Here is a 15117-nt window from a genome sequence, read left to right on the forward strand (position 1 = left end):
AAGTTTGAATTTGAAAGAACAGCAATGCTTTCAGAGTAAAAGCAGCTTCCAAGCTTTGCTTGTCTCTCGGGGTTCTGGTTCTCTCTTCAAATTTAGCCAGGTAATTTCTCCTCCTTTGTGTCACTCTTTAATGCTTTTAATAATATTTTTGGACATTTGTTCAACATTTTTGGCTGTTTTGGTGTGAGAATTAGTTTGAATAATAGGGACTACTATAACTGAAGACTAGAACACTTGTGTTTATTTTCACAATCAAATCACCCAAATTGAAGATATATAGGGGAAATATAAATTGAAGCCTAGGGATATTAAGAAAATAAGTAATTGTGAATCTTAAATAAAATTAAGACAACTAGTGTACATAGAGGTGTGACAAATAGCCCCTCCTGCATAATGCTAATCCTGTTACAAATTTCAGAAAGCAAAATAGCAATACATATTATTTTAACTTTTAAACATTTTGACCAAATGTCATAATATTTACATAAAAGCAAAATGCTGAAAATAATCCCAATATCCAACATTAGTATTTTAGTTTAACAAATTATGATAGATTAACATTTGGGCCAATAATATAGTCCTCAAAAAGGATAATTATGGTGACTATGTAAAAAATGAAATGCTTATGACATAAAATAACAATAGCAGAACACAAAATAACATGTTTGCTATAAATAATAAGTATGTTTCTGAAAGATAAGGAGCAAAAATATACAAAGAGTATTTCTATTTCACTGTAGAACTAGGTAATTTTTCTCCTTAAATTTTTTTTGCACTTCTATAGTTTTCTCAAAAACAAAGACCAAGATTTCAAAACTTATGAAAAAACCAGCATGCTAATCATTTTCCTAAACAATTTCAGCATGAAAAATTGTCATATTAAAAAGGAAAATAAAACAAAAAGAAAGGGAAGGCAATGAGCAGTCTGAATTTATAGTCTAATAACTCAGAATCTGCAACCACCAGGCCAAGGCGATTTCAGTTTTTTCGTTCTGTGATTCCTGTGTAGCTTGCAAAAACAACCTTGGCTTCCGATAAGCATAAATTTATTTCAGAAAATGAAAAAGTGGGACTGGGCATGGTAGTTCACGTCTGTAATCCCAGCACTTTAAGAGGCTGAGACAGGAGGATTGCTTGAGGCCAGGAGTTCAAGACCAGCCTGGGCAACATAGTGAGACCTATCTCTACAAAATTTCTTTTTCAAAAATAGCCAGATATGGTGGCGTGTGCCTGTATTCCCGGCTTCTTGGAAGGCTGAGGCAGGAGGGTCCCTTGAGCCTAGGAAGTGGAGGCTACAATGAGCTAGGATCATGCCACTGCGCTGTAGCCTGGGAAACAGAGTAAAACCTTTTCTCTGAAAAGAAAAGAAAGGAAAAGAAAAAAGAAAAGAGGGTGAAAAAATAAACAAAAATCTGGGACTTTATATTTATTATCAGGTCTTGATTCGGTTCTCAGTGGATGAGGTTTGGAGAAAATACATTTCTATCATTTGAAAATGATTAGTGTGTTCTTTTACTCTCCAGCAGGAGGAATAATGTATGTGTGTATAGATGTATGTATATGTACACAATTGTTTGTATACAAATACACACATAGTCTGTATATATTGTAGTATACATATACCTATAATACATATATTTTAATACATAATATATAATATACATACATATAACATATATTATATATACAATTATTCATTTTTAAACTACTTTGTACTTTTACAAAGTGAGCAATTTCTATTTTTCCTTGTATCTGCTTTACTGATGTACATCAGAGATTATTTACTCATCAAAAGTGCACATGGTTCTTGTCAGAGTAATTTGATCAACAGCTAGACAATTCCTTCTCCCCAAGACATACCTACTAATAAATGAAGTTTTCCCTAAACTTCAACTTTTCCCATATCTCTCTGTTTGGCTAAGTGCTACCAATTCTGTAATTCTAATTTTAAAACTCACTTCCTCAAGGTGGCATTTTCTGATTCTATAATCCAAATTATAACCCACCTGACCCTACCACCTTTATTTAAATAGTACTCCATTCCTATCACAAATTATGGTGCATTACTACATATTTATTCCTTTACCATCTGCCTCCAATATGAAAGCTACTAAAGGACAGAGACCATACCTGTTTGATTCATTCATACTATGTAAATATATTATTTAATATTTAGTATATTCTGTATTCACATATGACAAGTGAGTTTCTGGTTAGGATTCTTTTTTTCTCTAGGACAGTTTTATCTTATGTTCTTTCTTGAGGGGTGGAGGGAGAATGTGAAGCTGTTTCATTTTGGTGCAACAGAGATGACTTTATGCATAAAATAAATTACTTTTATGTTAAAATATAATTATTAGGGCAACATATTTATAAAATGTCACTTTTGCTTTTTTTTCTTTCTTTTTATGCAGGAGAAATCAATGGTTCTGCCAATTATGAGATGTTTATATTTCACAACGGAGGTGTACAAATTTTATGCAAATATCCTGACATTGTCCAGCAATTTAAAATGCAGTTGCTGAAAGGGGGGCAAATACTCTGCGATCTCACTAAGACAAAAGGAAGTGGAAACACAGTGTCCATTAAGAGTCTGAAATTCTGCCATTCTCAGTTATCCAACAACAGTGTCTCTTTTTTTCTATATAACTTGGACCGTTCTCATGCCAACTATTACTTCTGCAACCTATCAATTTTTGATCCTCCTCCTTTTAAAGTAACTCTTACAGGAGGATATTTGCATATTTATGGTAAGACATTGCTTTCATCTTCCAAACTTAAGAGTATATATATGTTTTGACAACTTTTCTCACTAATGAAAACACTTAGACAAAGAAATATCTTTTGTGTTGAAGTTCACTTAGATGCAGTTGATGGCAATCATTTATAATGAAGACATACGGGTGATGATTTACTATTAATCATAATTAGTATTATTCAGCAATATGCAATGTAATCCCATAGACTGCTAAGTCAGAAATAGATCATATTGCCTTTTAAACACATATGCTATTAAAAATCGGGAAAAATATTAAGACAAATACTTAAACTCATGGCTTAATAATGGGTATTATCTCTATTCACCTAAGATTTAAGGTTTGGTTTTGTACTGTGTTTGTGGAATGAAGTGTGATGATTGAAAATCATAGTTTTATAACATTACTTTTACTACTACCTCTTTTATAAAAATATAGGCAGAAAAGCCCTTTCTATTAACCACATTTGTAAATACATTATATGCATAATCTTTTAAGTTTTAGTTCCTGGATCGATCCTTGCCATAATACTGAGATGATGTTAGTCTAATAACTTGCCCACTTACTGGATTTCACGACTATGGTAAAGAAAAAGCTTCATTTGATTAAATAGCTCTTTTAAATTTGGTAAGAGAACTCTTGGTTCAGCACTGAAAGAAGAGATTTGATTCTCAGAATTTTTCATTAACATACCTTTTTTTCCAATCCAGAATCACAACTTTGTTGCCAACTGAAGTTCTGGTTACCCATAGGATGTGCAACCTTTGTTGTTGTCTGCATTTTTGGATGCATACTTATTTGTTGGCTTACAAAAAAGGTAAGCAATTTCTATCTTTCCTTGTATCTGCTTTACTGATGTACATCAGTGATTATTTCCTCATCAAAAGTATGCATGGCTCTTGTCAGAGTAGTTTGACCAACAGGGAGACAATTCCTTCCCCCCAAGACATACCTACTAATTAAACTAATCACTTGGAACAGAAGTTATTTATTTGTTTTATAGCCCACACATTCCAAAGAAGACTTGACTTGATGGCTTACAGAGACTTATGTTATTATTATTATTGTTCAAACTAGATGAGGAAATTGAGGCCAAGAGAAGACTAAAGGTCAGGAGGAAGGTTAAAACATAAAAATAGATGCCTCTGATTTTTAAAAAATTATTATGCGTGGGCTGCAAATTTGACTCTAAGGTTCCTGAGAGGCAGGGCAGAGATGAAACAATTAGTTATAAGTTTTGCTTCGCTGGTAAGTTAAAAACAGTCAGCAAGAAATCCTTCTAAGGTGTCAATTGTAGCTGAGAAGGAAACTGACAACTTCTTTACATGGCAAGTTATTAGACTCCTTGCTTTTAAAGAAAACCACTGAGGAGCTATTTAGAAAGATAAACAACAATGACTACAACAAAAATCTCCCTGTGCTGGGGGATATTCTTTTTGATCTCTCACATTACAGGTTCTCAATCAAAGAACTGACACCACTCTGCATATTACACGAGTATGCCAGTACTCAAGTATATCCACGGTGTGGTCATTGGCCAGTGTATATCTGTGGGAGACATAAAGAAGGAAGAGAATGAGATGGGGCCCATGATCTAAGTCTATTGGGAAAGAAACAATAATGGCAAAAATGAGGAAGAAAGTTCAGTAGAAAGCTCTTTTTACGTAAAGCCCGTTTCATATTGTTTTCCTACTTAGCCTAAAGCCAGGAACCTAAGTCACATTACCATGTTTTTGTCACATACCACTTCAACGAAGAATAGAAAACAGTCAAAAAACAAAGAGATGGAGAAGAAAAGATGACAAAGCATGTTTCTGGCTTTTTCTTTCAGAAGTATTCATCCACCGTGCACGACCCTAACGGTGAATACATGTTCATGAGAGCAGTGAACACAGCCAAAAAATCTAGACTCACAGGTACGACTCCATTTGGGGGTTTGGGTAGGGAAGAGCTTTCTTCACAGTAAGCCTGCAATGTTAATTTTTTTTTTTTTAAGAAAGGAAAACATCTCCAAGGCCTAATTCTAGTATTTTCTGTGAAAATCTGGATTTTTCACTTTAACTAGATTTATATTTTCTGCAGTATATTGAAAACAAACAAGCAATAGGTTTGTAAGTCACTACTGAAACTAAACACACAAACAGTTCATAAGCCACCATTGTATCAAGGCAATCTTCCAACTGATGTTTCAAAAGTTGGGATGGTTCTAAGTGTTTTTTGTTGAAGGTTTTATTCAGTCATTCGATGAGAGTTTATTGATCATCAGTGAAGTGTGAGTTACTGAGTGAGGCACTCTGGGGAATTTGGACAGACGTATGCTAATTTTGGACTGAGATTAGGAAAAGAGATCTGCGCTGGTGCTGCTAGAGGGAAGAAGGAGAAATTGCTGAAGATATTTGGTTATTTTGATGTCAAGAGTGTGCAAGTTTAGAGAACTTGAATGGCTTTAGAAGTCTCAGTAACGTGGGAATTTGATCTTTTGTGTTAAGAGTCAGAAAACGGAAAGTTGCCAAGTTTGAGGAGCACCCAGAAAGTTTGAAGCTTCCATTGTGGAAAATTCATGTCTTATACCCTTGAGGTTGGAATGATGTGCGATGTGTAATGAGACAGAAGACACTGCATTTTTCCACCCCTCAGTGGCTACAGACTGTCTAAAGGGGACACACATAGGTTGCATTGTCATGGAATTATAGCATGGTTTGGGAGCTAAAAAGGCTCCTTGAGTTCACATTCATTTTTTAGATGACAGAAATTGTTGCCCAAAGTGTTCAGTGATTCTTTTGGTTCCCTAGATAGTTAATACCATAGCTTTGACACTTGCAAAGAGCTTGTATTTCATTACTTTGGTGTTGAAAAAATATGATCTCTTGATCTCTTTGCTTAATGTGTTCTGTCTGTGTGGATCCCCACAAGCAGAACCTGAATAAGGACTTGGGTGCAAGTAGTTTATTTGGGAGGTGATCCCAGGAAGAAGGGGTGAGGGGACAGGGAGAGTGAGACAGCTAACAAAGAGAAGCAAATGAAGGGCATGTTATTATCAAGGTCTCAACTCCAGGCCACAGAGGCCTGACTTCACTGGACCTCTGAGAAGTGTACAGATGCTGCCCAGAACTATTCTCCTGAAGGATGGCAACCACTGGCTCCATCCTCACTGATTTGGGGTTGCCTGCGGGGGGCATTAGCTTTCCCGCATCCCTGAGCTGTGCCTCTATTTGGGATGAGCCTACTTGGGATGAGTCTTCAGCGAAAGTCCGGGGCAGAAAAGCAGTGAAATGCAGTGGGGCTGTTGTTCTAGAACAGTTAGCCCTTGCAGAGCTTTCTGCCCCAGCAGCAGCTGAAATCAGAGGTGGACAGTTTCAAAGTGATGAGTTCAGATAATGTCTGTTATAGGAGTCAGGAGTTAAACTTCTTTGGAAATGGGGAACTGGTGCTGGGTCTTGGAGCATAAAGACAAGGTTGCATGGTGTGTGTGTGTGTGTGTGTGTGTGTGTGTGTGTGTGTGTATGAAAGGCAATGGAAAGGGGGAAAGCTTCTTGTAGGGAACTCACACATGGAGAGCATTTAGAGAATTTATGCTAAATTTTTGTTACAGATGTGACCGTATAATCTGGAACTCTGGCATCCAGGCATGAACAACGTTGGCCAGTTTTCCACAACTTGAAGTGCAAGATTCTCTTATTTCCTGGACCACAGAGAGTCTGACTTGATTTAACTACATACATCTTCTGCTGGTGTTTTGTTCAATCTGGACGAGTGACTGTATCAGTCAATGGGGATTTTAACAGACTGCCTTGGTACTGCCGAGTCCTCTCAAAACAAACACCCTCTTGAAACCAGCTTTAGAGAAAGCCCAGCTCCTGTGTGCTCAACAAATAGACCTCACTGGGAGTGGAATCCCTGTCTCCACATCTGCTCCTAGCAGTGCACCAGCCAGTAAAACAAATACATTTACAAAAATATGTTTTAAAGATGCCAGGGGTACTGAATCTGCAAAGCAAACGAGCAGCCAAGGACCAGCATCTGTCCGCATTTCACTATCATACTACCTCTTCTTTCTGTAGGGATGAGAATTCCTCTTTTAATCACACAGTCAAGGGAGATGCTACAAAGCTGGAGCTATTTTATTTCTGAGATGTTGATGTGAACTGTACATTAGTACATACGCAGTACTCTTCTTCAATTGCTGAACCCCAGTTGACCATTTTACCAAGACTTTAGATGCTTTCTTGTGCCCTCAGTTTTCTTTTTAAAAATACTTCTACATGACTGCTTGACAGCCCAACAGCCGCTCTCAATAGAGAGCTATGTCTTACATTCTTTCCTGTGCTGCTCAATAGTTTTATATATCTGTGCATACATATATACACACATATGTATATAAAATTCATAATGAATATATTTGCCTGTCTTCTCCCTACAAGAATATTTTTTGCTCCAGAAAGACATATTCTTTTCTCAAATTCAGTTAAAATGGTTTACTTTTTCATGTAAGTGGTGGGAAACATTGCCCAGAATTGAAAACAAATTTATTTTATTATCCTATTTTCTACCATTATCTATGTTTTCATGGTGCTATTAATTATAAGTTTAGCTCTTTTTGTAGATCGTATTAAAATTGCAAACAAAATCATCTTTAATGGGCAAGCATTCTCCTGGGGTAGAGCAGAATATTCATTTAGCCTGAAAGCTGCAGTTACTGTAGGTTGCTGTCAGACTATACCCATGGTGCCTCTGGGCTTGACAGGTGAAAATGGTCCCCATCAGCCTGGAGCAGCCCTCCAGATCTGGGTGGGATTCCAGGGTTGAGAGACTCCCCTGAGCCAGGGGCCACTAGGTATTCTTGCTCTCAGAGGCTGAAGTCACCCTGGGAATCACAGTGGGTCTACCTGCATTCATAATTCCAGGATCTGTGAAGAGCACATATGTTTCAGGGCACAATTCCCTCTCCTAAAACCACACAGCCTGGAAATTGGCCCTGGCCCTTCAAGATAGCCTTCTTTAGAAGGTGATTTGGCTAGAAAGATTCTTAAATACATGGAATGTGATTATTCTTAGCTGGAATATTTTCTCTACTTCCTGTCTGCATGCCCAAGGCTTCTGAAGCAGCCAATGTGTACGCAACAACATTTGTAACTTTAGGTAAATTGGGATTATGTTGTAGTTTAACATTTTGTAACTGTGTGCTTATAGTTTACAAGTGAGACCTAATGTGTCATTATGCATACTTATATTATCTTAAGCATGTGTAATGCTGGATGTGTACAGTACAGTACTGAACTTGTAATTTGAATCTAGTATGGTGTTCTGTTTTCAGCTGACTTGGACAACCTGCTGGCTTTGCACAGGTGTTCCCTGAGTTGTTTGCAGGTTTCTGTGTGTGGGCTGAGGTATGGGGAGGAGAGCCTTCACGGTGGCCAACCTGGCCTGGTTGTCCAAGCTATGCCTTGACACATCCTCATCCCCAGCATGAGACGTTTCAAGATGAATTATTAAAGGACAAAATTTCTGTGAAATCAAATCCGGTTTTAAGAGGAGTCACTTATCAAAGAGATTTTAGCAGTAGTAAGAAGGGAAAGAATAAACATTTGATATTCAGCAACTGGAAATACCTCACTGTGTTTTCCTGGGGGGAGAAGGGAATTGATTACCTTAGCTAGCATGTACAAAGTTGATATTGTACTTGAAGATAGTTATATTGCTTGGAACAGTTGCTTTCTTCATTTTCTTTTTTTTTTTTTAATTTTGAAATAGCCACAAACCTATAAAACAGTTGGAAGCACAGCAAAAGGACTATTCTTTTCCTGAGTAAGTTTCTGATCGAATGTCCTGTCACTTCTGAATGGTGTTTTTTACAAACAAGAACACTGTCCTTCCTAACTATAATATAGCCTTCAGAAAATTAACATTGATACATTGCTACCATCCAATCCTCAGAGCGCCTTCAACATTAGCCCTGTGCATTTAGTTGATATGTCTCTGTAATGTCCAGTCTGGACAGTTTCTCAGTTTAGACTTCATGGCCTTGACACTTTTGAAGATTAGAAGCAGTTGTTTTGTAGAACATCCCTTGTTTGGGTCAGTCTGATGTTTCTTCATGATTAAAATCAGGTTCTTCATCTTTGGCAGAAATAACACAGAAGTGACATTGCACTGGCTTGTTGGCCTCCTATCAGGCAGCCCACAGTTCTGATTTGTTACATTACTGATAATGTTCACTGTAATCACTTGACTAAGGTGGTGTGTGTCAACCTTCTCCACTGCAAAGTAACTCTTGTCCCCTTTATATTTTAATAAATATTTTATGGGAAAGTATTTTGAAACTTTGTAAATCTTCTGTTCCTTCTGAAAATTTTAATTTATTTATTCATTTATATCGGTATGGCATCATGGCATCCTGCTTTATTCAATAGATAAAAATTTGTTACTGTCATTATTCTGTTTTCATACTGAAATTGCCCCATCCTTGGCCAGCAGGAGTTCATTTCAACTGGGTCTTGTGTTGTTGCACCGTGTCCCCAATGTTCTTTCAGCACTCTTTTGCTTTCTGGCAGAACGAGCTAGTCCAGCCTCAGCTTGAGCTTTCACTGTCCCAGTGCTGGAATCAGCTGCTTCTCCAAGACCCCCAGTTTCTTTGAGAGATGGTTTTAGAAGCCAAGACCTAGGCATTAGTCCTGCCCATTGCTATTGGAATCTCACTGCTCCTAGGTCCCATGGGTGGACAGAACTGGGGATAGACATCTATCCAGATAGATAGATAAATATATGTAAAATATAAATGCAGATGTAAATGTGTGTGCATATATGTGTATGTGTGAATACAAATATGTATTTATATATGATATGTATAAGTAGATGTAAATGTGTGTTTATATGTATCCACATACACATTAGTCTGCCTATATATTTGTGTATCCTACCAAGAAATCCATGAGTTCACACCCAAGCCATTAATTCCGATGCAATACTACATGGTGATTCATTCCAGACTTATCCGTTTCTTTTATTTATCCTTCTTCTGACAGTGAGAAAGCTCACTCTTAGATCCTTACTACATTCATTATTTAATCAATCCCCTAGTATGAAATTCACCTCCCATCTTCTTCCTCACTCCTTCCCCACATGGTTCTCTCCTCTCTCTGCCTCTGCTCTGACTTCTCATTCCAGGCTCCCCTTTCCTGTTACCCACTTTGCCCAGGTGGCACTGTATCTCCTCTTGCTGGGCTCTCCCACGCCATGGATTCCCTTTTCACCCTGTTTGGGCTCCAACACTCCAGGCTGGGTCATTCCTTCTTGAGGATGCTCTCCATACCTTGCCTGGGCCTGCTCAGGGTCACAGTGGATCTTTGGGCTAGAGTGGATGATCCTATGGCTTATGCTTTGTACCGCATCCCACAGTGTGCTGTGGTGGTGAGTTCCATTGCCTACTGTGATCACTGGCTAGATGCACGTTAATGGTAGATGTTCCTTCCCTGTCTCATTTTCCTGTGTCCCTACTGGCGTTTTCTTCGCCTACTATGTAAACTTTTCACCCTGGAATTCTTGTCTCAGTACTTGTTTCTAGAAGAGCTCAAACTAAGACACCTCCCTTGCCCCTCCAAGCCTTGGGGAAATAAAGGGTTTTCCACAGTTCCCTGGTGCTTCATCCTTCCTTGTTTATCCCTTAACTCCTTCCACACTTTTGAAACAATCCCTTCATTAGCCCTCTTCACTTAATTTTTTTAATTACTAAGTATTTCTGTGGAGAATTTGACTGAATTGCACCACAATATGGCCGGCTCCTTCTGCTCCATCCCCATTCTACATCAGGACCCTGGGACCTATAGTCTTCCCATGGTCTCACCTCCTTCTGTAGGAGTCTCCGCTTCTGACAACTAATGTTCTCTGCCTTGTTGTGTCTTTTTCTTTGTGAAGTCCACATTCGTCACAAAAGGGGACCATGTTTTCTTTTCTTTCTCATTTCCAACTCACTCCATTGTTTTCCTTTTTGCTTGGGGGATACGATTTCTCTTGGCGCCACAGAAGACAGGCTGTACTCAGCCTAGTTGCTAATCAACCTTTGTTTGACGAAAATAAGTAACTGAGGAATCTGGAATTTTCTATGAGGATGAATGTATTAGTGTCAACATTTAATCCCTTCCTCCAGGGTCTGTGTTCTCAGTAAAATGAGGAAGATGGTGAATTCTCCAAGTCTTTCCCACAAAAAGGCAAGCTATACTTTGGTGTTTTTCACTTTATGCCATGTTTTATTTCCCTCTCTACCTTGCTGATTAGTGCTTAGGAATTCAATGTATGAATCTTAACTCTTTACTGCCTTGCCATATTTCTAAGGCAGTGAGACAGGCTATCATCAAATCTGTCAATAACTCTAATACCAATCCTCTCACTTTTTTAGTCTTTCCAAATCTACCCATTCTTGTGTCTCATTTCAGGAACATGCCCTAATCATGACTAAAAGATCCCTTAGGCTCCTTCATGGTGCTTGCTATACATTTTTTCATTTTCAAGAAGCTAGAAGTTGTGGTCAGGCAGGTTCACTGGGAACCTAGTCTCTGGGGGTGCAGTTGACCAAAGCCTTCAACTAAACCATGGATGTCTGCCATTGACCTCTTTTCTCCTTAAGAAAGAGTCTCCATTGAGACAGATTAACAAGTAAGTTCTAGCTTCATATGGGAGAAGTTTTAATCTTCAGTGTTCATAAATACTATAATAGCATATAAGTACAATATTTTTTTGACAAAAATATTGAATTCTAAAATGTGATTTCTCCTTAATATGGTCTCTTTCTGTTTTGTCTTTATGGTTTTATGGTGATAATCCAAAACAATTATTGCTGACGCTTAATGAATGTGACATTCTTTTCCGTCATTTTTCCAATTATTTGGAGTCATGATGAAAATGTCCTCTTGAGGCTGAATTCCAAAATGGCATATAAATTAGCATGAAATCCCTAGTATAAAATCCAGGTACCTCTGAGTTTACTTGGAGTTCCATTCAAAGAAATGATGGTCCATCAGAAACACATTGTAACTGAGAAGCCTATCTTTTCCTAGTCTTTTGAGCACATGCCAGAATGGGTATGAGTTTCATTTTAAAAGCACAGAAAAACAAACTTTTTTTCTTTCTTTCATTTTTTAAAATAGAGAAGGATCTTGCTCTGTTGCACAGGATGGAGTGCAGTGGCGTGATCATAGCTCACTTGCAGTCTTGAACGCCTGAGCTCAAGTGATCCTCCCACCTCAGCCTCCAGAGTAGCTAGGACCACAGACACATGCCACCATACTTGGCTAATTTTTGAAATCTTTTTGTAGAGATGGAGTCTCGCTATGTTGCACAGGCTGGTCTTGAACTCCTGGCCTCAAGCAATCCTCCCATCTCAGCCTCCCAGAGTGCTGAGATTATAGGCATAAGTCACTATGCCCAGCTGCAAAATTTCATTAAATAAAATCCTTTCTTCTCATTATCAATACCTCTACAGACCTGGAGGTAGCCCTTGAAACAACATCTCCTTGTTTGACTTCTCCTAAAGCCTTTATCTTATCAGTCTGAACATCTCTTTTATCTCTTCTCCACATTTTCCTAATTGAAGCAGCTAATAAAATAGTATGCTCTCTCCCTTCCTCATTTACATCATCCCTGTATTGTTTATCTAGGGTTGTTATAACAAATTACCAAAAGTCAGTGGCTTAAAACAGTACAAATTTATTTTCTTACAGTTCTGAAGGCCAGAAGTGTAAAATTAGTTCCACTGGGCTGAAGTCAGAGTGTTGGCAGGGCCAGTCCTTCTGGAGGCTCCAGGGAAGAATCCATTTTCTCGTCTTTTCCACACTGGCGTGACTGCCAACATTCCTTGGTTTTGGCCACATTGCTCTGATCCCTGCTGCCATAGTGATTGCTTTCTCCTCTTCTGTAGTTGAATCTCCCTCTGCTACCCTCTTCTAAGCACATTTGTGATTACATTTATCAACTAATCCAAGATAATTCCATTTCAAGATCCTCAACTAATCATATCTGCGAAGTCCCTTTGGCCATATATGTTTGTTTGTAGGACCTGCATATATTTTGGGGGGCCTTATTCAGCCTACCACTGTCTCCTAACTGCAAGGCATCCTCTAAATGTCTTCTTGCCACTTTCCTCACATGTTCATGGTTCCAATGTGCACAATCATTTTATCAGACCATCCTGGGAAGTATTACACTTCTCACCCTGAATTTGATTTCTAGCAAATAACATTATCTACTACCTTACACCTTGAGTTTCATGAGAAAGTCACCTTGAAACGGAGGCTTTGGGTGGGGTGGGGATGGAGAAACCCCTATGTACCCTTCCTTCCACTCCCAACCTGGGCTTCTATATTTAGGACTCCCCACCTTCTTCTCTAAGCCTCTTGTTCTGAAACTCCATACCCCTTCTTGAGAAAGTTCCCATTTCTAGATATTTTTAGGTTCTTTATTTGTCTAGTGGGCCATGTGCTAAGTCTGAGTCTGACAGTCATGAGGAGAGCTTTAGACTCCAGCCCACTGGGCAGCTGAAGCTCATTACTCTTAGTAATGTAGGTGCTGGGGTAGAGGAAAACAGGGAGTGTGGACATTAGTCCTGGGGATAATAGTGAACTCAATTACTTCAATTCCAGTTTCCTTTTCATTACCTTCACCAAAAAGAGCTGCAGCCCCATTGGTTTCTTGGCTAGTGAGTCAATCAAAGTAAGCACTCTGGCCTTGAAGAACAAACTATACTTGAGCATCAGTACAGTCTAAACCCATGTTGAGAAAAGACTGAATTGCCTCACTGAGCCAGGAGCCTGCCCTGCCCTTGGTGTCATTGTGTCCCCATCACTGTGAAATAAAGTTGTGTGTGTGTGTGTGTGTGTTTTGCTTTATCTGGCAAGCTTTTCAAAATCCTAAAATAAGTTGGCATTAACATTTAATGCTTTTTCACTTTATTTATATGGGAAGTGGGCTAGCCTAAATTAAATTATTTTGAGTCAGAGTTTCCCCTCTAACGGAAATCAGGGTGGCTATCTTCTAATTTCCTCCATCCCATGGTATATGTTAAATGCTATGGTGTCTGAATTTATTTCCTAGCAACAGTCAACAAAAATGGCTATTTCTGGGAAGTACTCCTCTTTTCACATAAAGAAACCCAAGTGAATGAACATGAGAAATATGGGGACCATTGCCTGCCTTCCAGTCGAAGCTTGGGTCCACCTAACAGTTCCCAAACAGGGTTTTGAGAGTTAATCCTATTAGTATGTGAGGATCAAAGGAGTAATTTAAAATAATCAAAATACCTTCCCACTCTTCTCCAACTCCACTCTATTACTCTAAAGAAACAATTATGTGGAATCCTGGATTTCAAGCAAAACGTTACAGAAATTCAACTGTCCAGATTTTCAACTGTCTGGAATAATCAGTATGTGAATAAGCCAAGGTTTGAGACCTTAAATCTCATCACAAGGAAAAGTATTTATAAAGCTCAGCAGAACAGAGGCTCCTCAACCACAGACTCTCCAAGGATCCCCAGTCCAACATCATAGATAGTTTCTAGAAGGGCAATGATTTACCTGTGGGTACACTCCTAGTCAGTGTCAGAAGCAGAACAGAAACTCTTGCTTATCTCTTTCTCCACATGCTTTATTCTACCCAATCTGACTTCACGTGCTTTTTGTTCACTCCCTAAATATTCACTGTCCTCTCTTATCTCCCATTTTTCTCTACCCACTGTGGGAGGCTGTGAAGAGGATAAAGGGGGAAGCAGGGGAAAGATTCTGGGTGGTCAGCAAGTGGATGAGAGCCAATGGTGGGAGAATCTTCTCCCTCTTCTCCAAGACTTGCTTCACCTCCAGGCTTGTCTGATCTCCAAGACCAATGTTCTCCCAACTCCCCACTCCATTCCTGACACAAGAGACACTTCTGTAATGCCCTTCATGCTCCAAGTTCTTGTCATACATGAGAAGCTCTGGTCAACAACTGTTGCTTCAATAAAAGCATTCATGGGAATGAGGACTAGATCCCTGAGTTCTGGGACCCAGATCCTATCCTTTCATACCTGCTAAATCCTTTTAGTTTATTTGCAGCTCTACTACTCACTCTTTTGCCTAAGACCTGAGAGTTGTGCAATTATCATCATCAGTCAAGAAAGAATGTGCCAGCACTAACCTTCACCTAGGGTTTCTTCTGATAAGCATTCTGAGTAAGAGAAGTGTTTTTTGTCAGTCAACAAAGCTTCAGAGCCCTACTTCAGTCTTATCAGACTGTATATTTTACTCGGACACTTCAACTCCAGCAGGTAAAATCTGCTTACCTAACCATCAATTGTAGTATGGCCCATCTTGAGCTCTGAGCCTGCCCATGGTTAGTATCA

The 15117-nt window shown here is 38.8% G+C and overlaps 1 protein-coding gene across 3 annotated transcripts in view; it reads left to right on the top strand.

The window, feature by feature from the left end:
- ICOS (inducible T cell costimulator) overlaps positions 1-13620 on the top strand; it is a 30643-nt gene extending 17023 nt beyond the window's left edge. For 2 of the 3 annotated variants that reach the window (XM_005574018.5, XM_065525911.2), the window contains exons 2-5: positions 2415-2750; positions 3467-3573; positions 4588-4672; positions 6349-13620. In XM_005574018.5, the coding sequence (XP_005574075.3) occupies positions 2415-2750; positions 3467-3573; positions 4588-4672; positions 6349-6362 (542 nt within the window). In that variant the 3' untranslated portion in view covers positions 6363-13620. The remainder of the gene's footprint in view (positions 1-2414; positions 2751-3466; positions 3574-4587; positions 4673-6348) is intronic. The other variant, XM_074008621.1, reaches the window with a different exon arrangement.
- The last annotated feature ends 1497 nt before the right edge of the window (positions 13621-15117 follow it).

The sequence above is a fragment of the Macaca fascicularis genome, chromosome 12, assembly GCF_037993035.2.
Source record: "Macaca fascicularis isolate 582-1 chromosome 12, T2T-MFA8v1.1".
Classification (NCBI taxonomy): domain Eukaryota; kingdom Metazoa; phylum Chordata; class Mammalia; order Primates; family Cercopithecidae; genus Macaca; species Macaca fascicularis.